Below are 27,867 nucleotides of genomic sequence, written 5' to 3'. Positions count from 1 at the left end.
AATACAAAGAACTGAGTTGCAACCCTTTTTTACTCAAGAACATTTACATGTATGACTAGTGTATTTATTTAGCCAACCATGTGAGGACTGAAAGTTTAATACCTCTACTCACACACCTAACTCTTCTTTTCAAAATGTATGCAACTCAAAAGCTGAGGCTGATACTTGTCCTTAACTCATGCCATTGGGCAGGTATATGAGACAGCACAATATTTAAAGATAAAGATGGAGAGTCAGCCTTAGCTTTAAGAAATATTTTGAAAACTGACAGACAGGTCTGCTGAAATGATGACAGCGAGATAAAAGAATCTACTTAACAAGGGCAGTGCAGTTTAATAAGGGAATGCTTTCAACATTATAACAAACATCACTTATGTATAAAACAAGTAACATCCAAGATTACTTTAATTGAAAGATCAAAGAAGGTATATTTTCCATATTTCTAGTATGTGTAGTTGACAACAGTTGTGTGCAATTTGTTTCTTCTGTTTGTGCAGGTAGTTTACCTAGCAACACAGAGAAATATCAATTCAAAATAAGAAACTATGGAAGATACACAAAAACTAGCCAGGGGACTCAGGAGTAGGTGTAGCAGCTGAAATTACTACTTCCTCCTTTTTTAAAATTGATTCAGCTTCTAAATTGATTGTGTCATTTTAATATACCACATACGTATAACTGGGAGGGAGGGGGACATTAAAGAGACATCTTCGGACATCCCACTAGAGCATCCCACTCTTTCTTCAGCCAGGGTGTGTTGAGAGAGCAAAAGGATTACCTGTTTGTTCTTCAAGATTTCTTTATCTAACACACCTCACCCCTGTTAGTTAAAAGCCTTCCCGGGGAGAATAGGATTGTTGTCATTAGCCTTCCCCCACAGGAACTCTTGCTGAGCCACTAACTCTTGATAATTAACTGCATGCAGACAGATTAAATGGCTCCATTCTGCTGCAATCCTGACAATTTTTTGGCAGAGGCAGAAAACCTCTCACAGACATTCTATTTTGAGCTTTTCTTCTGAAACTCATTAGTTGATGTCTCAGGTCCTTGGAGGCATGATTCCCCACCATTGCACCTTCTTAGATAGCAGAAAGTCCCTGGAATGTAACACTTTCCCTCCTTCCACAGGCCACAAGCCCAAAGGCATTTCCATAGCTAGTTCCAGCTGAACGTCAGAGCCTTTCTAATCAGTAATACATAAGAACAAAGTTTCTGTTTGTTGGATGAGTAGAGATGGGAAAAGTGAGTACAGCTACTCATTCCTATGAAAACTCTCCTCCACTCTTCTTCCCTTTGTCCTTCTCTTGCCCCGCTTTCCCATCACAAGATCCGTCTTGCCAAACCCCAGCCCTGGTTCACTGCTAGCATTAGCTTCCTCTCATTCTGCCGAGCTTCTTTGGCAGATATCCCATGACTAGACTGACTTCCTCCACTAAAAATTTGTTATCTTCCTAGCTAACAACTCCATTTCTCTAAATTAGTTGAATCTCACACCCACCTATGACTCACTCCTTAAACCCTCTTCTACCTTCTGACTCCACTCCAGGATCACTCCAAATTCTTCCAAGAGAACATTGACAAAATACGGTGCGACCTTCCCCCTCCCCTCAGTGTCCGTTCCCTTCCGACAACTCTCTAGGTCTCCTTCTCCCTTGTCACAGACACAAAGTTTCTCATCTTCTTTCCACCTGTAACCCCCCACTTGCCCCAGTGATCCCATCTCATCTCCTGATGTCTCTCGTGTCCACTCCCATTCCCTACCTTCTCCTTAACCTCTCTTCCTTCACAAGTATGCTCTAGTCCAGTGGTTCTCAAACTAGGGCCACTGCTTGTTCAGGGAAAGCCCCTGGCGAGCCGGGCTGGTTTGCGTATCTGCCGTGTCCACGGGTTCGGCCGATCATGGCTCCCACTGGCCACGGTTTGCCGCTCCCGGCCAACAGGGGCTGCGGGAAGGGCGGCCAGCACATCCCTCGGCCCGCGCCGCTTCCCGCGGCCCCTGTTGGCCTGGAACGCCGAACCGCAGCCAGTGGGAGCCGCGATCGGCCGAACCCGTGGACGCGGCAGGTACACAAACCGGTCCGGCCCGCTAGGCACTCTCCCTGAACAAGCAGCAGCCCTAGTTTGAGAACCACTGCTCTAGTCTCTCTCATCTTAAAAAACACCTATACTTGACCCCACTTGCCTTTCAGCTACCACCTCATCTTCCTTTCATCTCTACACTCCTTGAACATGCTGTTTACAATCCCTGTGCAGAGTTCCTCTCCTCCAGTTCCATTCCAGACCCCCTCCAATCTGGCTTTTCCCTGCTTGCACCCCACTGAAGCCCCTCTCACCAAGGTCTCTAATGACCTCTATGACACTGCACCCCATATTCTTCACAGTGATATTATTAGGATTATGACATAATTATGACATATTTAAAAAAATAAGTCAATTGAGATGTCATTGGAAAAGTTATGATTTGCTGAAGATTATCCTATTTGTATGCATGTATCATTTTTGTACAAAAAGTTATTAATATTGACTATGTATCTGTATTTCAAATACAGTTACACCCATAGACGCCCATTAGACAAGATGCTTTTTATGTAGATAGTGGGTGGGGAAGGGCCTGTTCGGGGCAATGGGCCATTAGGTAAAAACAACAGACCTTAGGAAAAGCTTATCTCCCAGCTGGTGTGCCTTCCTGAGAACACTCCAAACAGTCTCTGAGTAATAGCTGCTATAACTCTACAAGGACATGTGATCAGACCACATGATGCTGGACTCCATCTTGGGATGTCAGTATTTTTCCACCGACTAATCTGGAAACCGAGCTTTGAAACAAACGGTTCCCGCCATATGCAAAAGTTATATAAGGCAGGGAGTGACATAATCGCTTGTGTGGGGAATGAAGAACACCAGGACCCCTGGAAACACCTGAGGAACAAAGACTGAATGGGGGGAAGTGCTAAAGGAATTTCTAGCCTGTGAATGAAACACATGGGGATTCCAAGCAGTAAAGCAAGTGCAGCTTGCCCCTTAAGAATCTGCAGCCTGCTTATATCATCTCTTAGGGTGAGAATCTGTTATTCATATCCAATCTATTTAGTATATTAATACTTAGTTTGCAGTTTTTGTTTATTTGCTAGTTAATCTGCTGTTTGCTATCACTTAGAATCACTTACAATCTATCTTTTGTAGTTAATAAACTTGTTTTTGCTTTATTTAAGCAGTGAGTTGGAGCGAAGTGTGTGGGAATCATAACTCAGGGGTAAAGACTGTTGCATTTTCCTCTCCACATTGAGGGAAGGGGCAAATTTTATGAGCCTATGCTGTACAGTTCCCTGTGCAGTGGAAGACGATATAATTTTCGGTTTATACTCCAGAAGGGATGTGTACCTGGGGAGCTGAGGGTAGCCTTAGCAGTAGCCTTCCGATGCAAGGGCTGGTCAGAAAGTCTCCATGTAACTGAAGCTGGGAGTGTCCTTACCTGCATATATGCTGGTAAAAGTGAAAGCTAGAGGACTTTGCAGCTTGTCTCAACAGCACAGTTTGAGAGGGAGCCCAGCGTGGTAGGTCAGGGGCTCAGTGGTGCCCCAGTTCCAGGTGGTTCCCCGGGAGGGGAACCCATCATAACCTCTTTCTGACCAAAGCTCAGAACCAGTACTCCATCCTCATCCTCTGTGACCTGTCAGCTGCTCTTCTTGAAATCTTGTCCTCCCTTGGCTTCAATGACTGTCCTCTGGTTTTCCTCCCATCTCTCTAATTGCTACTTCAGCACATCTTTTGGAAGATCTTCCTCCCCCCCTCAACTTTTTGGGAGAAGGGATTTCTCAGAGCTATCCTGGATCCACTTTTCTTCTCCCTTTATATCTTATCTGTGGGGAACCTCATGCACAAGCACAAATTCAACTACCATCTCTATGCTGACAATTTAGAGATTTACTTCCTTACTTCTCCGAAATAAAATATAAGCCTGACTCTCAGACGCCTCCTCATGAATGTCTGGTCATCAGCTCAAGCTCAACGTGGCTAAAAACAGACTGTCTCATGTTCCTCTCTGCTCCCACTACCTCCTTTCTCTGCCACCATCAACAAAACTGCACCATCCTTCTCATCACTCAGACATGTAACCTGGATGTGATCTTCAATTTCAGACCTCTCTTTCTGCCCTCATATCCAGGCTATGTTTAAATCTTACTGATTCTTTCTGTGTAACATCTCTAAGAGATGTCTTTCTTATTCACCCACACAACTGAAAATCTTCTCCAGACTCTTATCTCAATTATTGCAACCTTCTTCTTTCCGGTCTTGACAAATGCTATCTTGCCCCATTCATGTGCATTCAGCATGCTGCTGCAAAGATCATTTTCCTAGGCCATCACTTTGACCATGTCACCTGTTTCTTCACATCTCTCCACCGGTTCCCCCTTCACTATCACATCTAATAAATAACTTGTCTTCACTTTCTACGCCCTTCACAGTCTCTCAAATCACTTTTGAGATGTTGACTCCTGTCGCCAAACAGCCAAGGATACCAGCCTCCATCATCCACATGTTAAATTTTCAAAAAAGTACCCTTGTGCTTTCTCCTGTGCTCCCCTCACACTTGGGAGGAGTGCCTAGTAAACATCTGCAAAGCTACCTCATTATCCTCCTTCTAAACCCTTCTTAACTCTCTCCTTTCCCATGAAAGCTGGACAGCAGCTAGACTGCTGGTATGCTAAGACCACTTCTGATCAAGTTGACCAGCATTGTGTTATTGTTTCCCTGTCCTACTCCATCTGTCTGTATCCATCAGCAGTTGCCTCTAGTATTATACTAAGTTCTTTGGGGCAGGGACAAATCTTTTTTGTTCTTCATTTGTACAGTGCTTAGCACAATGGTCCTGGTACACGACTAGGACTTCTAGGTGGTACAACAACAGTACACATAAGTCCTTTTCTTAACAGAAAAATATATTTTTCATACTTTACAATCCTAAAGACTGAACTCTATATAATAGAGTCAAGTTAAAAAACTAAAAAAATTATTCAGCAATAAACACAAACATTCCCAACTGCTATACTTGCTTAGTACACTAACATAGTATTACTTTGTAGTGTATGTAATGCCACAGTAATCAGGTACTTATACTAAATTAAAAACATCAACTAGACAGAACTAACCCATGTGGAGCCTCATTTAAGAGCCCCAATTGCCAACTTCTACTGCCAGCTATTCAATTAGAAGCAATTATGTTGTCAGGAATAAGGGATAAAGAACTAACTGACAATCAATTAGTATGTTAATAAAGAGCTTTGAAGATGAAAACATTAAGTATTAATAAACATGCACACCCACAATACAATGATAATGCCTTGCATCATGCCCTGAAGGAACCACATATAAGATTTGGCCAGCTACAAGGGAAGTAAATTCTAAAGGCAAGAGATAGTCGTTGAGATAGTCTTGCTGTTGATCTGTTAAAGGTATACCAAGAGCGTTTATACCTTTTTAGGGGAAAGTGAGATTGGCATCTGGTCAACGGTATCAAAGACTGCTGACAGATGTCAGAGGGTCATAATGACAAAAGAAAAACTGCTAAGCAGAGACCCAATTCAGTGTCAATACTTTAAAAAAAAAAAAAATAAGCAGCCATAATGTTGAAAGAGTCCAGGTGACAGAGAAATCTGAATCTTAAAAGAGGAAGAACAGAAGGAACCTGTTCCTGTGCCAGTATGTTGCTCCAGGGAGCACCAAAATCTTGACTTGCAAATTGATCCAAATACCTGAGGGTCATAGGAGGAGGAAAATAACTGCAACTTGGGGGGGGGGCACAGCAAGGCTATTTCAGATCTTTTTTCCAGTAAAGTACAGTTAACTGGTAAAAGCTCCTCCACATTTAACACAGATCAAATTCTTGATGTTCATGGAAAAAATAATCTTGTTTTTTTAGAAAGTATCTCCATCTTCTTCCTGGCAGCCAGAGATTTATAGCCCGTGTCATCTTAGTCACGTTCCTCAGTTATCTTTGTGAGATTCCTTAGGAGCTTGATAAGGCAGTGAATTTTTCCCACCTATATATGATCACGATTTGACCCTAACTGCACAGTATCTGCTTTACACAAAAAGGTTTTGTTCTGTTTAACATGCTCTAAGAGGCCAAGATTTCTAATGCTTTTCTCCTCCTGCAGCTGTTGGGATTTTTTTTTTTTTTTTTTTTTTTGGCATTTTATCACTTCCTGAATCAAAGCTGGGAATGTTTGCTTGGCCCATTCTATATTTCACTCCAAGTATGACTTAGGAAAAAAGAAATTTCACTCCCATCTTAGCTTTCACAGCAATTCAAATTATATTCTATCCTACAGTTAAACTTGTCTGTCATTGAGCCCATGACATTTAGTGAAATCTGTCAGTCAAATGTTCAATAAACACCTCATTTAGCTTACTAAGCGAGCTCGTTCAAATTGAGGAACAAGGCTTTTGCTTATTTCAGCTTAACCTGACTTTAGGCATTAAACAATTATTTTTTTCTGTGTACTCCAAGACTTTTAAAAATCTTTCACTGACTGTAATTTTCCTCTTTGAGCTGGGTAATATAATATTCTAATGCCAAATTTTTAAAAAAAAAAAGATTACAAGAAACAAACCTAGGAAAAATATTTTTAGTCTGACCTACCTACAGAAGTGTGTCCATCTAGACCACTATCTCCAGCCTCCTTCTCCTTGTCTTGTTGGATCATATTAAAGAAGTTCTGTATTAAAATCACAAATGAGTTTGATTCCCCATAGTTTAAATTCCAGGGTATTACTAATTAAGAGGTCTCTTGGTTTTTGGTACTGTTTCTCTCCCTCTATGTGTGAAACTTGCAAGCTGCTAACTGTGTTAGTACATTCTAAGACAGAGTCTGTTCTGATGAGCTGTAGCTCACGAAAGCTCATGCTCAAATAAATTGGTTAGTCTCTAAGGTGCCACAAGTACTCCTTTTCTTTCTGTTCTCAAAGCAATTCACAGAGAGAGAGACTCAAAGCAATACTCTAACGACAGAAACAGCACCCAGAGACTCCCTGCCCTTTTGTTGTATTAACAATTGTGATTAAAATAGAGATAGAGGATGTATGTGGATGGATGCTTGGTGTGAATAATAACTGAATGATCAGGGAGGTGCCAGCCTAAGAATCCAGTGTCCATCGGCTGAAGAAGGCGTCAAGTGGAAATAACCAGAGGACCCCCAGAGGGCAGACTGGAATCCACCTAACAGCCTCAAGAATGGGAGAACCAAAGAACAAGATAACATCTAGCAGCACGGAGCCGTCAGGAATGTGCTATCTGCTGATTGATTCAGCAACAGCAATTCCCACAGACTGGCATAGGAAGAAATTCCTATAAAAATAGACTCTAAAAAGTGAGAACTTTGGGGTCTGATTCTGCAAACCAACTTCCAGGAGCATCAGATGAGCATCTGACAAGGCCCTGCTCCCTCCTCATGTCCAGGCCACCTGGCCAGTGGCTTGGCATGAGCAACTCTAAGGCTGGTAACTATGATAACAACCTTGCAGAACCTGTGTGTGTGTGTGTGTGTGTTTGTATGAATGAATGTGTGAATAAATAGAAATATGAGATTGAATGGAATGTTATAGCTATAACTAACTGCTTACTATGATTCTTTCTGCATTCACAATAAATGTGGTATTTTGCCTTTTTCCCTTTAATAAGATACCAATAAAATAAAAACCAGCAGGATAACAGTCTTTCTGTGCCTTTATCCACTTAAAAAATTTAACAGCCCACATGTTTCACCCCACCCCACCCACACAATATCCACAATAAGAAATTGATATTGCAGGACTCCGATTTCATTCAATACCAAGCCTATTTGTACAGATTTCTCAGGTGCTGATTGTAGCTGTACTTCTACCAGAAAAGGTGAAAAATAGGGATTTGCCAGAGGCTTCATTAGTAATCTATTTATGTAATATGATACCTCTTGCAGATGCTGCTCCAGTTCACTAACAGAATGACCATTAAAGTGAAGCATGGGAAGCAGCATTGTTGGACTGCACTGGGGAGGACCACAAGGTGTGGCTTCAATACCTGTGTTTCGCCATCCATACTGGTGTTACACTAGCATAGACAACCACCAGCAGGCAGAGGAAGCAGGCTTACCCCGAGAAGATAAACTTGGGCCAGTATTGAAAACAGTTGTACAACACCCAGGAGCATTTTTTTAAATACAAGGGCATCTTATGTGCATTAAAGGCTGAAAGCATTGGTGACAGAAGCAACTCCTTTTCTCCCCTATCGAGCATTACAGAATAAAACACAACTTCCTCTTGCAGGAAACCCCGTAACTGAACTTCCACACTCCTGAGTGTTTAAAATCTCAATCATGGTGTTTCATTAATAGTCTTTTACTTTTAGCAGAAGCATAACCATTTCAATAATTCTAGACACTAAACAAGATGTGCAAGTATGTTTCAGGTTTTAGCTTTAAATCTGTTGTAGTACAGCTGTTTTAGTACACTTAAAGGCTACCTACTCTAAGGTCCAAATACTGATTTCCACATGCAGACTGATGTAGTTTATGGCCCTAACACAGTGAAGGTATTCCATTGCACTGGGTCAAATTTATCCCGGTTTTAATTTACCACAACTCTGCTGATTTCAAGGGAGTTTTGCCTCCTTATGCTAGCGATGAACTTGATTCACTAGGGTGCATACAATTAAATTAAACATGGTAATTAAAATAAGAGGGTGCTGAAACAAAAATACTGATTGAATATTTTCTTTTAATCCTTCAGCATTTGTGCTAGCTTCCTTTTAGTTATGTTTCAATACTAAAATAATTTATGTTTCCATTTATTTATTTCAAATGTATTCTCTTTGGGATTTATTGCGATTGACAGAGCTTTTTATGAACAAAAAATATTAAGATGAAACATTAACTGCATATTTCTTTTGTCCTTTGGCATCAGCTTTGAAAAAAAAAAAGAGGATTTCATATGCAGAAATTAATATTTTTAATTAAAAGATAAAAGCTGCCTGGTGTTATCTAAATTGTAATCTAGTAAACACCTGCACCTGTCTTGCAGGAGATCAAGACCGCTAAATCAAATATGGGTTTCTCCCTCCCACTACGGCAGTGGCAGTAAATGGTACAGGGTACACGTATGCAGCCCACAGTGGAAGGGAGATTCTTGTGCTGCATGACATGGCAACTGTTTTGGACACGTTATTGATTGGCTCTCCAGGGATCTCCATTCCATCCTTTTGACAATCAGTTGGGGCAAGAAACCAGAGAGCTGAACTTTGAGGAACCTTAGAGCTCTGACAGAGGAACCCCCTTCCTGTGTGGGGGTCAGGAATAAGAAGGTGTAATAGGTTAATAGGATGCCAGATTCTAAAATCTTGCAGAGAGTTTTTGCTGCTAAATCAAACTAGGTGGATTCCATTGACTCCAACACAGGAATATAATGTGCACATGCAGGTGTGTGTCTGTGTGTGAGAGAGAGAGAGAGACACACACACACACACACACACACCTCTCTCTCCCTAGGGAATTGAACACTTAGACTCTCCCGCTCCCTCAAAGATAATCTGGGGCAACTGAGACACATCAGCAGTACAAAACCAAAATTACATCTCCTTTCTGTTTCCCCTCCCTTGCTTTGCTTGTGTTTTTTTTTAAGTAACCTCTTCAGGGAATTAAGTCTCTTGCTATGCATTTGTATGGGCCTAGTCCAATGGGGCCCTAAACTCAGTTGGGGCCTTTATCTAATGTATACATATAATTCATTTTTAAAATATCCTTTTTTGTTTCCTTTAAAGGAAAAAAAAACCAAAAAAACCCCACGTAAATGCTATTACATAGTTAAGTCTCTATTTTAGCTTTAAATTGCAGCAAAGGAGATTCAGGTTAGACACTGGCAAAACTTCTTAACTGTAAGAGTAGCTAAGCACTGAAATAAATCACTTAAGGAGGTTGTGGAATCTCTGTCACTGGAGCATGTTAAGAACAGCGTAGACAAATATCGGTCAGATGACCTAGATAATACTTAGTACTGCCTCAGTGCAAGGGATTGGACTACATGACCTTTCAAGGTCCCTTCCAGTCCTACATTTTTATGATTCTATTATCAGACTAAAATTGTGTCCTAATGTGAATACCTTTTCATGTTTCTTTTCCTTTTTTAAAACAACAGAGCAAATAAAAAATGATGGCATTTTAAATGAATTAATATTCACTGTCATCACACAAACCCTCTTCTCATCCCAGGATCTTTTCCTTCCATTAGTATTGAGAGCTACAAAATTGTATTAATATGGATTAATCATGTATTTGCAACCTAAGACAATTTATGATTAAGCAATGAGAAAAGTATTAACAGCTATACATTGAGAATTACAATGCTGCCTTAGCATTTCTTTCTGCAGACAGTGAGATAAGTGCTTGGCATTTCAAACAGACAAAACAGACAAAAAAGGTGGTGTTTTTCCATATAAACAAGCCATCTTTAGCGTAATTCAAATACTGAAATGTTTTGATATTCTAATGCCAATAGCAACATGACATACTAGGCACAGTTAAAGACTAAAGCGTGTCAGTAAGAGAAATGTACACAGATATAAACCTTATTTGTTCTTATAAACAGCTATACATCAACTTTCTAAATAACTGTTTATATTCTTCATTTAAATAACTTTAAATTTAAATAAAGAAACCTAATACTTACTTGTGCATATTTTCCACTCCTATTATGATCATGATATAGTAGGAAATTCCACTTTGTACAACAAAATGTAAGGCATACCTAGAAAAAATTATAATAGTCACTCCAGGCAATCATTTTCCATTACCAACAGTCTAGCACATACATATGTTTTCCTTACTTGAAATGAAAAGATAGTTAGATTTTTTAATCCATCAGTTCTTGTTACACGCTTAACAAGATCACCTTTAAATTTACTTTAAGGTAGGTAACTGAAAAGCAAAAAACCCACCAACTTTTGCCTTTTAGTATTTTCTTATAAAAGTATCTGTTTGAGTGTTTTTTGCATTCAAAATATCAGGTCCCTTATCCACTCTCTTTTACAGAGGCCCTTGACATCTTTAAATTATCTGAGCAGTTGTCTCACACAAGCCTATAACCTGAGTGGAGCTCTCCCTTATCTGAGAAAGAAGAGCATGCTGGCAGCTTGAGTTGTGAGAATTAGTCTTCGCACATCATACACAAACAGTAGAGGATGAAAGTAAAGTTCACATTTTGCAGTTCACTTGTCACATAAAGGGCAAATATGACAACTGAAGTTCCACACCAACAGCCATGGAGACGAATGTTCTACTTATCCAAAGAACAGGTACAGCATAGCAAGAACAATGTTGTTTTCCTAGACTAGGGGTCGGCCACTTTCGGCACGCAGCCCATCAGGACAGGGGTTCACGGCTTGTTCAGGGTAAGCCCCTGGCGGGACGCAAGATGCTTTGTTTACCTGAGTGTCTGCAGGTATGGCCGCTCGCAGCTCCCAGTGGCCGCGGTTTGCCATTCTTGGCCAATGGGAGCTGCGGGAAGTGGTGAGGGCCGGGCCACTCCCATCAAATTATTTCATACTGGCAACCAAATCACCACCAGTTGGTGAAGATTCAGTGATTAAAACAGTTTTGACGATCTGTACATTTTCTTCATTGTTTTTACATAACAATGTTTTTACATGGTGGTAGAAAGTCATTTTTCAACAGGAAAGTAGGATATTGGTAACAAATTTCCCTCTTAAGTTTATTTTCTTAATAGTATTTGTGACACTACGCCCCATATTCTTCAAAGAAATATGTTTATGATATGAATATGGCATAACTAAGATGTAGTTTATGCAAGAGGGGTCATGTGAGATATTGGAAATGTTATGATTTACTGAATGTGATTATCTTATTTGTATGCATGTATCATTTCTGTATCTGAAGTTAGGAATATTAACTATGTATCAATTATAAAAGTGTTCTGGGGAACACCCACCAGACAGAAAGCAATCAGTCTGGATGGGCCATTAGGGAGAACAATAGGACTTTAAACATGCTAATCCCTCACCTTCCTGAGAAGTTTCCTGGGATGTTGCTGTGACACTGCAGAGTCATGTGATCATGTCACCTGGTACTGGATTCCATCTTGGACTACTAGTATTTTTTCACTGGGGGAGGGGAGGGAGAACTCAGAGACAAAAGAATTCCCACCATATATAAATCCTTTTTAAGGCAGTGAAGTGAGGTAACCAGGGTGGGTTCTTTACTGAATCCCCACCCAAGATGACTGCTGGAAACACCTAAGACTGATCTCAGGAAGAGAAGAACTGGACCAAGGTTATAAGGTATCTGGCCCATGAAAGGAATATGTGGAATTCTAAGCTGCAAGCAAGAAAAGTTTGTCTTCAAGAATCTCTGCAACCTGCTTAAAATGACATTTAGGGTGAGAAATTACTACTTGTAGCCAGTAGTACATTAAGTTTAGTTTACGTGTTTGCTTTATTTGCTCAGTAATCTACTTTGATCTGTTTGCTATCCCTTATAATCACTTAAAATCTGTTCTTTGTAGTTAATAAACTTGTTTTTGTTTTTTATAAACCAGTTTGTGCAATTCGTAATGGGGGGAGGGCAAAAAGCTGTGCATATCTTCCTCCACATTGAGGGAGGGGGTGATTTTCATGTGCTTACACTGTACAGATTTCTGTGCAGCACAAGATGACAATTTGGGGCTTACACTCCAAACACGGTGTGCACCTGGGTGCTGGGCAACTCTCTAGCCAAAGTTTTCCCATATGGTGCGGATTTCAGTGTCTGTGTCCTTTTGCAGCTGGGTGTGGTCCTATCTCTGTGTGTGTATTAGAGGAGGCTTGAGGGTCTGGAACAGTAAGGCAGAGTGAGGGAACCCAGGCTGGTGGAATGGGTGGGCTCAGTGGGACCCCAGTACATCAGGTGGCTCCCTGAAGTGGGGGCAACAGATTATCTATGAGGAAAATGTGTTTGATCTTCACTAGGCAAACTCTCTCTCATTTTGGGACCGTCTTAATCAAAAAGAGATCAAATGGTTAAAATACCACTAATTTATTTGGAAATTTTCTTTCCCATACAAATACAGCCTAAAAATCAGCTGCTGTTGCTAGTCACCTTCAGCTCAGTTATCACAGACATTTATAAGGCAGGTTTTCCTATAAATCTTAGTCATTCATTTCTTTCAAAAACTGCCTGGTCTTTTTGATATAAAAGCAGGTCCAATTCACATGGATCTTCATGATTACAAAAAGATCCTTGCATCAGCAGGAGCTAGCCTATTAAAGATATAAGAAGGCTAATATTCATATTGGCTTTGTTGTAACACTGTTTCAACTTTTTTTAAAGAAATAAATGCTACACTGCATATTTTAAGAGTATTGTAAAGATGTTTTATCCACTTATCCATCTCATTTTATGGCGATTAATACTAAGAAGGAAAAGCATTTATTTTTAAAAAAGCTAAAATTGTCAATACTATTTTCTATTTCAAGTCCTTATTAGTTACAATGAATTCCGTAACTATATTTTCTTTTTTAATTCAAAAGCTAAAGATCAGGAACAAGATTATGCATCTTCAAGAAACCCCACAAATACTTTACCGTAAAAAACATGCCTTGTGGTGGAATTGCAATCCATATTAGCAAGTTAACACTCAGTCTCTAAAAGTATTAATTCTTTTATACAAGAACAGAAAGGTAATACTAGCAGCGTGATTGATCTTTGAGTCATATGCAATTCAATTACAAGAGCATTCAAATGAATAGAAAACAATAAACCTAAATATTTTAAGTTAACCCATTTAGCTATGTGCTAGGTACATTCTAAGGGTGCTTCAATATTTACTTTCAAAGAGGACACTATGACCTTTCTTTGTGCCCCAAATCACCATGCCAGTGTGATCAAGGTGATTTAATATTCTGTGGAGTTCACTTGAGGCAAGCAGGTTATATTAGTTAATTACATTCGCGGAGGGTGGTAGATTCCAAACTATTCCCTGCATTTGGAGTCTCTGAGAGTGAAATTGGGGATTCAGGACAGAAAAAAGAAGAGTTACTCCCTCTGGAGCTGGATTTACTACACACACTGCCATCTAATCAGACAACTGAGTAGCTGGAGAGGAGGTTGGTAGATTTTATTAAAGTGAAATTTGAGTGTATTGGAATTGTATTCATTTTAAAATGTAATTCGGTTTTTTGAGAGAGTCTTTGAATTTTACTGTAAAAACACTGTAGAAGATAATATGCAAGGTTCTCTCTAATCTGTATATAGGTGATGACATAAGCAAAGAGATTTTCTGTACTGTCTCCATTTGCAGGCAGGAATGATACCAAACTATGTGGATTGACAGAAAAGATCAAAGACAGAAGAAAAAGTTGCTTTTTTCTACTAAACGAATAGAGGACTAATGTTTTTGACTGAGATGTGAGGCAGCAGAAATTTGTAATCTAATATGCTTACTTATTGCCTTGGAAAAAGATGAAGTTATTTTATTCATATCTAACTACTGGAAACTATCAGGATATGTATAAGACAAACCTCATATCCAGCATTTCAGATTGCAAATTATTTAAAGATCTCTGAATTACAGAGGAGATATTGTTTTTTTCTATTTTATTAGGCTTTTTTTTCCTTTTGGCTTCCTTTATAAAACTTTTATTTTCTAAATCAAGAGATAATTACTTAGGACCACATTCAGTAAAGCCAAGTCAAAACCAATGACACCCTAATTCATCAGTCTGGATGAAATTGCCAATGAAGGTGTCATAAATATAAAGGGAAGGGTAAACCCCTTTGAAATCCCTCCTGGCCAGGGGAAAGCTCCTCTCACCTGTAAAGGGTTAAGAAGCTAAAGGTAACCTCGCTGGCACCTGACCAAAATGACCAATGAGGAGACAAGATACTTTCAAAAGCTGGGAGGAGAGAGAGAAACAAAGGGTCTGTGTCTGTCTGTATGCTGGGTCTTGGCCAGGGATAGACCAGGAATGGAGTCTTAGAACTTTTAGTAAGTAATCTAGCTACGTATGTGTTAGATTATGATTTCTTTAAATGGCTGAGAAAAGAATTGTGCTGAATAGAATAACTATTTCTGTCTGTGTATCTTTTTTGTAACTTAAGGTTTTGCCTAGAGGGGTTCTCTGTTTTTGAATCTAATTACCCTGTAAGATATCTACCATCCTGATTTTACAGGGGGGATTTCTTTATTTCTATTTACTTCTATTTTTTATTAAAAGTCTTCTTGTAAAAAACTGAATGCTTTTTCATTGTTCTCAGATCCAAGGGTTTGGGTCTGTGATCACCTATGCAAATTGGTGAGGCTTTTTATCCAACATTTCCCAGGAAAGGGGGGGTGCAAGTGTTGGGAGGATTATTCATTGTTTTTAAGATCCAAGGGTCTGGGTCTGTAGTCACCTAGGCAAATTGGTGAGGCTGTTTACCAAACCTTGTCCAGGAAGTGGGGTGCAAGGTTTTGGGAAGTATTTTGGGGGGAAGGACGCGTCCAAACAGCTCTTCCCCAGTAACCAGTATTAGTTTGGTGGTGGTAGCGGCCAGTCCAAGGACAACGGGTGGAATATTTTGTACCTTGGGGAAGTTTTGACCTAAGCTGGTAAAGATAAGCTTAGGAGGTTTTTCATGCAGGTCCCCACATCTGTACCCTAGAGTTCAGAGTGGGGGAGGAACCTTGACAGAAGGGTTTCCACAAATCTTCAGTTCTGTACTTATTGTGTAGTTTTCTGTCTAGCAGTAAATTTTAGAAATCCAAATTTAGAAGGAACAATACATTTTCATTTATTTTGAAATAATCTTGTTACTTTTCCTTGAAGGAGAGGTGTGAATTATCTTTTTGTTATAAAAAGACCATATCACTGCACTATATGTTTGCCATATTTGATAAAAGGAGAGTAAGTGAAGGGTTGCCAACTTTGGTTGGACAAATTCCTGGAGATTTCATAACATAATCTTCCTGGAGACTCTGGGACAATCCTGAAGGGTTGGCAACCCTAAGTGTACAGCATATTCCACATTACTGGAATATTGGTAGAGAAGGGTACAGCTTGCTAAGGAAGTACAGACAGTGTAAAAAGGGAGACAGTGTTGCCTTATATATTAAAAATGTATACACTTGGACTTTGGTTGAGATTGAAAAAGGAGACAGACTTCTTGAAAGTCTCTGGGTAAGGATAAAAGGGGTATTAAAAAAAAAAAAACACAAGGGTGATGTCATGGTAGGCGTCTACTACACTCCACCTAATCAGGAAGAAGAGGTGGAGAAGGCTTTTTTTTGAACAACTAACAAAATCTTCCAAAGCACAGGACTTGGTGGAGGACTTCAACTACTCAAACATCTGTTCGGAAAACAACAGAGCAGGACACAGATTATCCAACAAGTTCTTGGACTGTACTGGAGACTTTTTTTTTATTTCAGAAGGTGGAGAAAGCTACTAGAGGAGTGGCTGTTTTAGATTTTATTTTGGCAAATAGGGAGGAACTGGCTGAGAATTTGAAAACGGAAGGCAGCTTAGGTGAAAGCGATCATGAAATGGTAGAGTTCACAATTCTAAGGAATGGTAGGAGGGAAAAACAGCCCAATAAAAATAATGGATTTCAAGAAGGCAGATTGGCAGAAGGCAGATAAACTCATGGAATTGTTAGGTAAGCAAGTCTCAGAGGAAAAACAGTTCTCATAAACAATCTAGGGAAATACAACCTAGATGGAGCTACTATAAGGTGGGTGCATACCTGGTTGGAAAACCTTTCCCAGACAGTAGTTATCAGTGGTTCACAGCCAAGCTGGAAGAGTACTCCATTTAGGAAGGAACAATCAGTTGCACACATACAAAACAGAAAATGACTGCCTTGGAAGGAGTACTGAGGAAAGGGATCTGGGAGACATAGTGGATCAAAAGCTAAATATGAGTCAACATTATAACACTGTTGCAAAAAAAGCAATCATCATTCTGGGATGTATTAGCAGGAGTATTGTAAGCAAGACACAAGAAGCAATTCTTCTGCTCTATTCTTCACTGATTAGGCCTCAACTGAAGAATTATTTTGGGTGCCACATTTCATTTGTGGATAAATTGGAGAAAGTCCAGAGAAGAGCAACAAAAATTATTAATGGTGTAGAAAATATGACCTATGAGGGAAGACTGAAAAAAGTGGGTTTGTTTAGTCTGGAAAAGGAAAGACTGAGAGGGGACATGATAATAATTTTCAAGTACGTAAAAGGTTATTACAAGGAGGAGGGAGAAAAATTGTTTTCGTTAACCTCTGAGCATAGGACAAGAAGCAATAGCCTTCAATTCAGCAAGGACAGTTTAGATTGTACATTAGGAAAGCCCTCCTAACTGTCAGAGCGGTTAAGCACTGGAATAGATTGCATAGGGTATTGCATAGGAGATCTTGGCAGACCGGTAAAGTGCACAGACCACTACTGCTTATTGCCAACATTAACCAAGCCAGCAGGCCGTAAGTGAGCCTATGCTGCAGCCTTAGCATGACCGAGTCAGGAGGGGAGGGGTTTTGAACTACCACAAAAAGGACAGCGTGACCCAGAGTCCTTCCTGATAACATCTCTGTTGAAACTGCTGAGGTATGCGTTTAAGAAAAAGCAAGAAGCTTATCTATATGTGCCCTCAGGGATGTGTCCGTCAAGCCCTCAAGGCATGCAAACTCTGCAAAAACACATCTGGCTAATTAGTAATCAGAGGGAATTCTCTTGCTTAACCTTTGAAATTGCTTGCTTAACAAGTTTTATTTGAGTGATGTGTTATTGTAATACTAATGAATAAAAAGTTTGGGGTAGTTGGATTCTTCAGGGACTCTTCTTCTGGACACATCTTGAGGGTCTCACCAGCAGACACAAGATTGGCCATTGGAAGGCTGCCGCTGTGCCACTGGAGAGCCACACCCAACTTCAGTAATTGAGGGTTGGGGGTGTTTTACTAACCTGTTGCGGACATGTGTAAGTGCCTGACACTAAGTTAAGTATAGCTTTAAGTGACAGCACTCTTGTATCGTCCTGTTTGTGCCAGTCATCCATTGGTCAGACAGCCATGTCTCCATTGATTTATTTCCTGACACCACCTGGCACAGAATAAAGCTACCAAGAGCTTTGGGTTGAAAGAACCCTACGAGTAACAAGGGCAGTTGTGGAATCTCCATCACTGGAGATTTTTAAGAACAGGTTAGACAAATGCCTTTCAGCGATGGTCTAGATAATACTCAGCCCTGCTTTAAGTGAAGGGGACTGGACTAGATCACCTCTCGAGGTCCCTTCCAGACTTCCATGATTATGTGCATGTGTATAAATAATAAACTGCAAACTTATACACGTAAAACTGAAAGAGAACATTAATTAAGAATAAGCCTAACTTTCTGATTTCCTGAATCTATAAGCAATGTCTGCAGCAAGCAGATGTTCGGGTATCTGTGTGGCTAAACTGAATATAGGGGGTCACAATTGTAGTTCAGAATCCAAGAACTATGCAAAGGGAAGGGGGGGTGGCATTAGCTCATCCTATCATCTCAATGTTTTTAAAGCATTGCCAGAATATTTTAGTCAATTAAGAAAATGCCTTGGCCAATATATACCGGTGCCTCAAGAGAAAGTTGGACTAGCTGTTGTGCCACACACCAATTAAGACAACTCCCTCTTATTTCATCCTGAACTAGCCTGATAAGTACTGAGCCACACTGCACTGAAAAAACTACATTATTCAGTCTGTAGTGTAATTTACCTACATAAAAGTAAATGCATTTCTTGTATTGCCCCTACTGCTGTTCTGGCCAGTTACAGCTTGAGTATATACAATGGTGAAGAGTATATGGCAGAAGATCCTATATAGAATATCATATATTGGGATATTCTAACAGCAGTCACAACTGAATCTTAAAATGACACCTGCCGGAGTCTACCTTCCTTCCAGGCCCTCCCTGGTGCCAGAGCAACAATCAACAATTCTGTTCACCTCCCCTCTCCCTCGTATTCAAATCTGTATTCAGTATTCAACAAAAAACCAATGCAAGCTAATTGAGCAAGCTAATTTGAGATTAAGAAGTGGTATCTAGGCATGTGATTAATTTAGTATTGCCTTATAGCTCGGCTTGGACATACTAGTTTTATTGAGAAGTGTTGGTAAATGTTGATTTCATTGCACACACACACACACACACACACACACACACAAAGTATGTCCATAAATGATAATAAAAATTTATAGACAAGCAAAGAAAGAAAAATACAGCTTGAGAATTTATCAGAGTTTGATTTCAGGATTCTTATTTTGTATTCTTTGACCTGTGATATTGACCGTTTGCATTTTAACAGTTATAGAGCTTTAATTTTTTAGTCTCAAAGTCTGTCATTAAATAATTTCCTGCAATTGTGAAAATTTAAATCAATAAAAACAGAAAAAATAGACACATATTATCCATTGAAGCTATATATATATACTTTCTGCAACACCTACTCAGAGCAGTATGTTACACAAATTTGTCACAAGTTGTACAAGTCACAAAATTAGTTTTTATTTTAGCTCTTCCCTTCTCTCCTCCCGAAAACAGCTGCAAGACACAATCCTTTGAAAAGACCTTCAGAGAATTAAATAATGTGGCATTTGGAGTACTTTCCATCTCAGTTACATTGGGTGGAGCATATATTACTTTGTTTCTTTCTGTACATTTGTATGTACAGCAACCAAAAGAGAACACAGAAAGTAGTAAACTTAACTGTAATAAACTTCAGTAGCACTAAATACCAAAATGTATGTAACAAAACACATGAAACAGTTGAAAAAGAAGATAAAATGTTACTTACCATCCAAAACAAAAAAGTGCAAGATAAAGGCCTAAAAGCGTGGCAACAACATGTCTTATAAATGAGCTAGTTTTGCTTGAATGAAGGTACGTTCGAAACCAAATAGCCGCAAGCAAGGCAAAGAGTTGGCACACTACAAAGTTGACCTGCAGAGAAAAGACAGCGGTTATCCTACACAATCATCATAACTGAAGCATCTCACAATTTTAAAGAATTAATCTTCACACCACATTCCTAAGGTAGGAAAGTCTATACCCATTTTACAGATGGAAAACTAAAAGGAACAGAGAGGCTGATTCATGAAGATTACAGACGAAGTCTGTGACAGATCCAGAAACTGAACGAAAAATAACATAAGTCCCAGACCAGTGCCTTAACCACAAAGCCATTCTTCCATGTCTGATAACTCAACTTTGTTTTTGAATTGAGATATCATTTTTAGAATGTGGCCTTCTTTAGTCGGAGACTAGAGCTGACCTCTGCTCCCATCAGGGCAGAGAACCTACTTTGATGGTCTGTCCTCAGATCTAAAAGAACCAGTGGAAGTTCTCAGAGTAGCAGTCATGTTAGTCTGTATCCGCAAGCTTTTGTGAACTACAGCTCACTTCATTGGAAGTTTTGGAACTGAACAGAGGCAGACTGTTGTGTAGCCAGATCCTCACATCAAAATCAAGGCAGGATACTATGTTTATCTTATGTTCTTTGACATCCTAAATACCCCTTTCCTTTTACTGTGCTGTCCTCACCAGCATCTTGACTTATAATACAGGTGACCTGCCATTCTGCTGTAGGTGAAATGATTAGGAAGGCGGCTATAGCACTGGAAACAGAAGTTACATTCTGAGTCAAACTGATTGTGGCAAGAAGAGTTTTCAAAGTCTTATGCCAAGGCTGTGATGAAGTGGTTCTCTTCCTCTAACATAGCAATCACGGAGTCTTGTCAGCAGAACTGTCTTGGGCTATGGATAGCCTGATAAACTGAGTTCTCTTTACTCAGAATAGAATGTTTCTAACCGTCACAAAATTTTCCATCTCTTTTGCAGACCAGATTATTCCAAATCTATTTTTATATCAGCTGAACACTTTCAGGCTGGGGAGAACTGTAGTCTCTTCTCTATTTACATTTCCACACAAGTTATTCACTATTTCTGTAAGTGTTTGGGTAGCTTCAATCTGCAACCTGAAATTTGGACACTTGCCCCTCCTCTTCATAAAAATTGTTGAAGTTTACATTGATACACTGCTCTTAATGGTGGAGACTATTGTTCTTTCCTTCAAGAAAACATGGTACCAACATCAGACACATGAGAAATTGTTACGCCATTTCACTTGTTGTTGACATTCTGTAGTCTTCCTTTTTTGGGAAAATTATGGAACACGTTACAGCACAACACAGCAACTGTGTACCCAGAGTCCTCAAAACTTCCTTAATACCTTTCAATTTGCTCTGGTCTTGTTGCTAGACAATCTCCTGGTGACATACACAGATCAAATATCCATGCAGACTTTCAGGTCTTCCAGAAACCTGAGACTCAACTGAACATGGAAGTCTTGTCGATATTTCCTGGCAGGAAATGACAGGGTGGCATTGGATTGACTCATTTCTTCCTCTCTGGGAAGCCGCAGAAGACAGCATTGAGAGTCTGTCCATTTGCCCCAAAGTTTCTCTCAAGAGTGGTACTGAAGGGTTCAGGTGCATCACCCTCCTCTCAACAATCAGCCAACAAAAGGAAGTCTGATCCACATTTATCCATTCTCTTATCTTACTTCAAAATACTTCATTTTAACTTTTCAACAGCTACCCAGCCTCCACTCCAACATCAGTGCCAGCCTCAATCACCAGCTTGTCTATTTCACCCATAAGTGCCTCCATGCATTCTTCCATTAAACAGGGGAAGCCAACCCCACATCCATTTTCAAGTACCCCAGTAAAACTCATTTCAAAAGTGCCATCTGACGACAGCTAGCAAAGCAGTGAGTAGTCATTACTGCTACCAATTTTACACAATTCATGGTCAAAGCTAGTTTTTGCTAAAACATTCTATTATTTTTGTACCCTATTCTCTCTGTCCACCCCCTTCCTCATCACCATGTCTTTGTTTCCTCCACCTGCACTGTTTTTAGACTCTAAGCTCTTTGGGGAAGGGACTGTCATGTACTATATGTTTGTACAGTACATAGCATAATGGGCCACTAACCTGGTTGAAGCCACTTGGCACCATGATAATATACATGTCAAATATTATTAATACATAAGAGTGGGTGGGTTGCAAAACCATCTGTATTTTTGATGACACTTTGCTCTACATCTCTGTTTCTCCAGACCTAGACAGAGAGTTGCTCAGTTTTTTCAGTCTGGCACAGAAAGATACTTGAATTAAATCTAGTTGACTCAAGATCAATCCAGATAAAACAGATTAAAAATGTTTCATAAAAACAGGCCTAACATGGACGCCTGGAATACCACACTAAACACCTCTGACAACAAAATACAAAGTTTGTAAGGACCCTGTACTTATGGCCATTCAGCCAGTTTTCAATCTATGACAGTGCATTTATTAAATTAATTTGGATTAGTTTTTCAAGTAGAAATTGAATACCACCAGCTTCCTCTGTAACCCTCATTTAATCTGTATCACAGATTCTCCATTTTTACAAATGTCAGTGCCCACCTTTGTAAGACACGCTGAGGCCTTATGTAAGTGCAAAGTTTATTATCGCTAAGATGTTATAAAATTTGAATTTACATCTATTGCTTTCCTTCAATTAATTTTTAACTGAACAAAGTCACACAAAACTTGACTGCCATAATATGTTCTTTATAAAACCATTTAACATTATCCTGCAGATATTGTGTTCCCCTGCCATTTTCTATTTTATTATGTTAGCAGAGAAAGTAGTTAGGAGTTATGGGATTGTAAATTGCCAGGATCAGTCTTTTTAAATTAAGTCCTCATATAAAGCTGTGCAACCCCCACTGCCCTAGATTATGTTATCAGCAACACCAGCACAACCCTAAATGAAGACAATGATGTTGCACAGGGTGCCAATTAAGTTCCAAGCGCAGAGTTGTAGGCCTGTTACCAATGTTACATTGTTCAACTTATTCCTTAAAAACTACCCAAAATTAGTCAAATTCACAGTAAGCATATTTAGCTGTATATGTCCTAAAGTTCACAAACATTCACATACATGCACCCAAAAATGGAATCAAGATGTGTACACAACCTTGTGTTTCCTTTCAACTGTTCATTACACATACCTCACTGCATCTTATCTAACACTTAGATTACAGGTTTCAGAGTGGTAGCCGTCTTAGTCTGTATCAGCAGAAACAACAAGGAGTCCTTGTGGCACCTTAGAGACTAACAAATTTATTTGGGCATAAGCTTTTGTGAGCTAATACGCACTTCATCACATGCATGGAGCGGAAAATTCAGTAGGCAGGTATAAAAGAAAAGATGGGAGTTGCCTTAGCAAGTGGGGGTCAGTGCTAACGAGCCAATTCAATTAAGGTGGAAGTGGCCTATTCTCAACAGTTGAGGGAGGGGAAATCGCTTTTGTAATGCTAATGAGGTCAATGCAATCAAGGTGGACCATTTCAAACAGTTGACAAGAAGGCGTCAGTATCAGCAGAGGGAAATTTGTTTTTGTGGTGACCCATCCACTCCCAGTCTTTATTCAGGCCTAATTTGATGGTGTCAAGATTGCCGATTAATTCCAGTTCTGCAGTTTCTCGCTGGAGTCTGTTTTTGAAGTTTTTTTGTTGAAGAATTGCCACTTTTAAGTCTGTTATTGAGTGTCCAGGGAGACTGAAGTGTTCTCTGACTGGTTTTTGAATGCTATAATTCTAGATGTCTGATTTGTGTCCATTTATTCTTTTGCATAGAGAATGCCCTGTTTGGCCAATGTACATGGCAGAGGGGCATTGCTGGCACAGGATGGCATGTATCACATTGGTAGATGTGCAGGTGAACGAATCCCTGCTGGTGTGGCTGATGTGGTTAGATCCTGTGATGGTGTCCCCTGAATAGATATGCGGACAGTGTTGGTGACCAGGTTTGTTGCAGGGATTGGTTAGATTACAAGCTCTCCTGGGCTGAGACCGTGTTTTTAAGGTACTTGTAGTTAATTATAGCATGTCTATGTTAAAAAGAACCTTAAGTTTTCAAAATGCAGCACTCAAAAGATAGGAAATGCCAGAATTAAGGTTGTGCCTGTGCAACCTTAATTCACCCTTCTTGGGCATACACATTATGATATTGTCTTTAACTACACAACCAAATACTTCCCCCCTCCCCAAACCTGTGCCTCATTCAGTGAACAATTAGTTGATTTACTCTTTCTTCCTTCTCTTTCTGTGTATCCTCAGGCCTTATTTAAACACACATCACTCAACCCTCATTTCCATGGAGCTCTCACCAGACTGAGTGCTGCACAAACAATGAATTCACCTTCATAGCACCACTGTAAAATTAGGTGCTACTATCCCAATTTTACAGATTGGTCTTAATCACTCTGTACTTCAAATGCCCAAGTGTCTACTAATTTTGGGTGCCCAACTTGAGACACCTAGGACCTGATTTTTTCAGAGTACTTAGCATTTTTATTAACACGTTACATGTCAAAGCACAATTCCAATTGCTCTGCGGGAATGACCCATGTGCAGCCCATTTGGTATATATGAACTGTGTGGGAAGGCAGTATGCTCAGTAAAGACTTTCTTTGGAGAATTTATCTGCCAAACTAATAAGGCTCAATGAGAATGTGAGCACAGAAATTTTTTAATGGATGCCAGTAACTTGGCCAAATTTGGGTGGATGATTTTATTTTATTATTTTTTTTTTTTTTAAAATCGGCACCATGGAGACCTCCTGCTCTTACTCCACCCCCAACGGCCCAGGAAATTTTGAGTCCCCCCTTCAAAGCATGCACCAACTCTACTGTCTCAATGAAACAGTTGCAGATTCACACGCATACGCACACAAGCTATTTTAGCTGAAACATTCTGGAAATAAAAAAAATCTGCCTGAGGCTCACATCCAGCATGGTTAAAGTTTGATTAAACTGATTAAAGTTTGGCAAGGTTATAAGCAACTAAAACAGGGTCTTATACTCGGAAGCAACAAGCAACCCTAACTATAGGCAGCACGAACACCTCCCTCTATAATTACAGTAGCACTTAGAGGTCCCAACAGATATTAACGTTCTGTTGTGCAAGGCAGTGTACATACTAGGGCTGTGGATTAATCACAGTTAACTCACACGATTAACTCAAATAAATTAATCATGATAAAAAAATTAATCACCATTAATCGCAGTTTTAATTGTACTGTTAAACAATAGAATACCAATTGAAATTTATTAAATATTTTGGATGTTTTTCTACATTTTCATATATATTGTATTCTGCATTGTAATTGAAATCAAAGTGTATATTATTTTTATTACAAATATTAGCACTGTAAAAATTTATAAAATAGTATTTTTCAATTCACCGCATACAAGTACCGTAGTACAATCTCTTTGTCGTGAAAGTGAAATTTACAAATGTAGATTTTTTTTTTGTTACATAACTCTACTCAAAACCAAAACACTGTAAAACTTCAGAGCCTACAAGTCCACTCAGTCCTATTTCTTGTTCAGCCAATCGTTAAGACAAACAAGTCTGTTTACAGGAGATAAAGCTGCCCTCATTATTTACAATGCCAAGAGAAAGTGAGAACAGGCATTTGCATGGCACTTTTGTAGCCGGCATTACAAGGTATTTATGTGCCAGATATGCTAAACATCGTATGACCCTTCATGCTTCAGCCACCATTCCAGAGGACATGCTTCCATTCTGATGACGCTTATTAAAAAAAATACTGTGTTAATTAAATTTGCACTGAACTCCTTGGGGGAGAAGTGTATGTGCCCTGCTCTGTTTTACCCGCATTCTGCCTTATATTTCATGTTATAGCAGTCTCGGATGATGACCCAGCACATGTTCGTTTTAAGAACATTTTCACTGGATATTTCACAAAATGCAAAGAAGGTACAAATGTGAGATTTCTAACGAAATCTACAGCACTCAACCCAAGATGTAAGAATCTGAAGTGCCTTCCAAAATCTGAGTGGGACGACGCGTGGAGCATGCTTTCAGAAGTCTTACAAGAGCAACACTCCGATGCCGAAACTACACAACCCAAACCACCAAAAATCAACCATCTGCTGGTGGGATCTGACTCAGATGATGAAAATGAACATGCGCCGGTCTGCTCTGGATTGTTATCGAGCAGAACTCGTCATCAGCATGGATGCATGTCCTCAGGAATGGTGGTTAAAGCATGAAGGGACATATGAATCTTTACAGCGTCCAGCACATAAATATCTTGTGACACCGGCTACAACAATGCCATGCGAACACCTGTTCTCATTTTCAGGTGACACTGTGAACAGGAAGCGGACAGTATTATCTCCTGCCAATGTAAACAAACTTGTTTGTCTTAGCGATTGGCTGAATAAGAAGTAGAACTGAGTGGACTTGCAGGCTCTAAAAATTTACATTGTTTTACTTTTGAATGCAGTTTTTTTTTTTTTTTACCTAATTCTACATTTGTAAGTTCAACTTTCATGATAAAGAGATTGCACTACAGTTCTCGTATTAGGTGAACTGAAAAATACTTTTTTTTTTTTTTTTTTTAAACAGTGCAAATACTTGTCATCAAAAATAAGTATAAAGTGAGCAACGGTACACTTTTTATTCTGTGTTGTAATTGAAATCAATATATTTGAAAATGTAGAAAACATCCAAAAATATTTAAATAATAATATTCTATTATTGTTTAATTGTGCAATTAATAGCGCGATTAATTTTTTTAATTGCTTGGTAGCCCTAGTACATACACATAGTAAAAGACAGTCACTCCACTAAAAAACTTACAATCACAAAGCTAAATGTTTAGTACATTTATGGTTACTGAATGGGAGTGCACACTAAGAGGTACTTTAACTATATTAGATATACTTACACATACATACATACATGCAAATATATACGCAACACCACATACTGTATGTAGATAATTTGTTAGCTTAGAATTATTTCTGTATAGGGTAATTTCAGCCCATGTTTAAAGTGATGGTATAGCATAAGGATACCTGAACCATGATTTACCCATTTGTCAAAAAAAAAAAAAAAAAATTGCCTCTGTGTGCAATTACATTTCGGTGCAGAGTTGGAAGCATCCCAATTTAATTTAGAAACAGATTTTTGTGGTAAATGGAACCCTAAAGAGTGAAATGCTGATTTACAGTTTAATGTTAGCTCTACAAATGCTTCTATGCCAGCAAACTTGTCTTGCTATAGAATACACTGCGGTTATATAAAAATCAATGTGCCATGTGCACAAATTGTAGGAGGTTTAGTATAAAAGTCTAATAGACCATTTAGTTTTCTTTGTGTCACATCTAATTTTTTTTTATTCTTAATGAAAAATATGAAAATTCTTATCAACTAAATATTACGATCCTTGAGGAAGCATTCACTTTTAACATTTTGCTGTCTAAATCCTTGGAGAACAAGAAAAAAGGCACCTTTTGCTTTGCAGATTCTCTCACCACCTGGAAAGAATTTCTGGAAGAAATCTGAGTTCAGCTAAAAGTCTCCACATATCCTCCAACAAACTAGATCCTTATCAGTCCAAGAAGGAAAAACTAAATGTTCCATGTGTTAAAAGACCAATAAGGAGGAAAGCCTTATAATTATTAAAAACAAAGATGTAGGAGAATTAAGTACTTTATATTTAATTTTTTCATTTAACTAAGGCCTCGTCTACACTACAAAATTAAGCTGACCTAAGTTAAGTCGACGTACAGCCACTGCAGTAATTACTGCGGTGGTTCACGTCCACACTACGGCACCTCAGTTGGTAGTTTGTCCCCCTAACAGGAGCACTTCCTCCAACTTAAGTGTGGGGTACTGACAACTGGACCCCCTCCGCTTCCTGCCCCGGGGCTGACAGCATGAGCAGGGTGGCCAGACTCCAGACAGGCAAAGTA

At 39.3% G+C, this 27,867-nt stretch overlaps 1 protein-coding gene across 3 annotated transcripts in view; it reads right to left on the bottom strand.

The window, feature by feature from the left end:
• MBOAT2 (membrane bound glycerophospholipid O-acyltransferase 2) overlaps nucleotides 1–27,867 on the bottom strand; it is a 218,701-nt gene that overhangs the window by 168,338 nt on the left and 22,496 nt on the right. The window contains exons 2-3 of one of the 3 annotated variants that reach the window (XM_077812555.1): nucleotides 19,825–19,970; nucleotides 10,699–10,776 (exon numbers count right to left, since the gene is read on the bottom strand). The exons of 1 other annotated variant lie outside the window; for it this stretch is intronic. In XM_077812555.1, coding sequence (XP_077668681.1) covers nucleotides 10,699–10,776; nucleotides 19,825–19,970 — 224 coding nt within the window. The remainder of the gene's footprint in view (nucleotides 1–10,698; nucleotides 10,777–19,824; nucleotides 19,971–27,867) is intronic. One more of the 3 variants, XM_077812557.1, reaches the window with a different exon arrangement.

The sequence above is a fragment of the Eretmochelys imbricata genome, chromosome 3 (assembly GCF_965152235.1).
Source record: "Eretmochelys imbricata isolate rEreImb1 chromosome 3, rEreImb1.hap1, whole genome shotgun sequence".
NCBI classification, from domain to species: Eukaryota; Metazoa; Chordata; order Testudines; family Cheloniidae; genus Eretmochelys; species Eretmochelys imbricata.
Note: the sequence above shows the minus strand (reverse complement) of the source record. Positions and strands in the feature narration are given on the sequence as shown.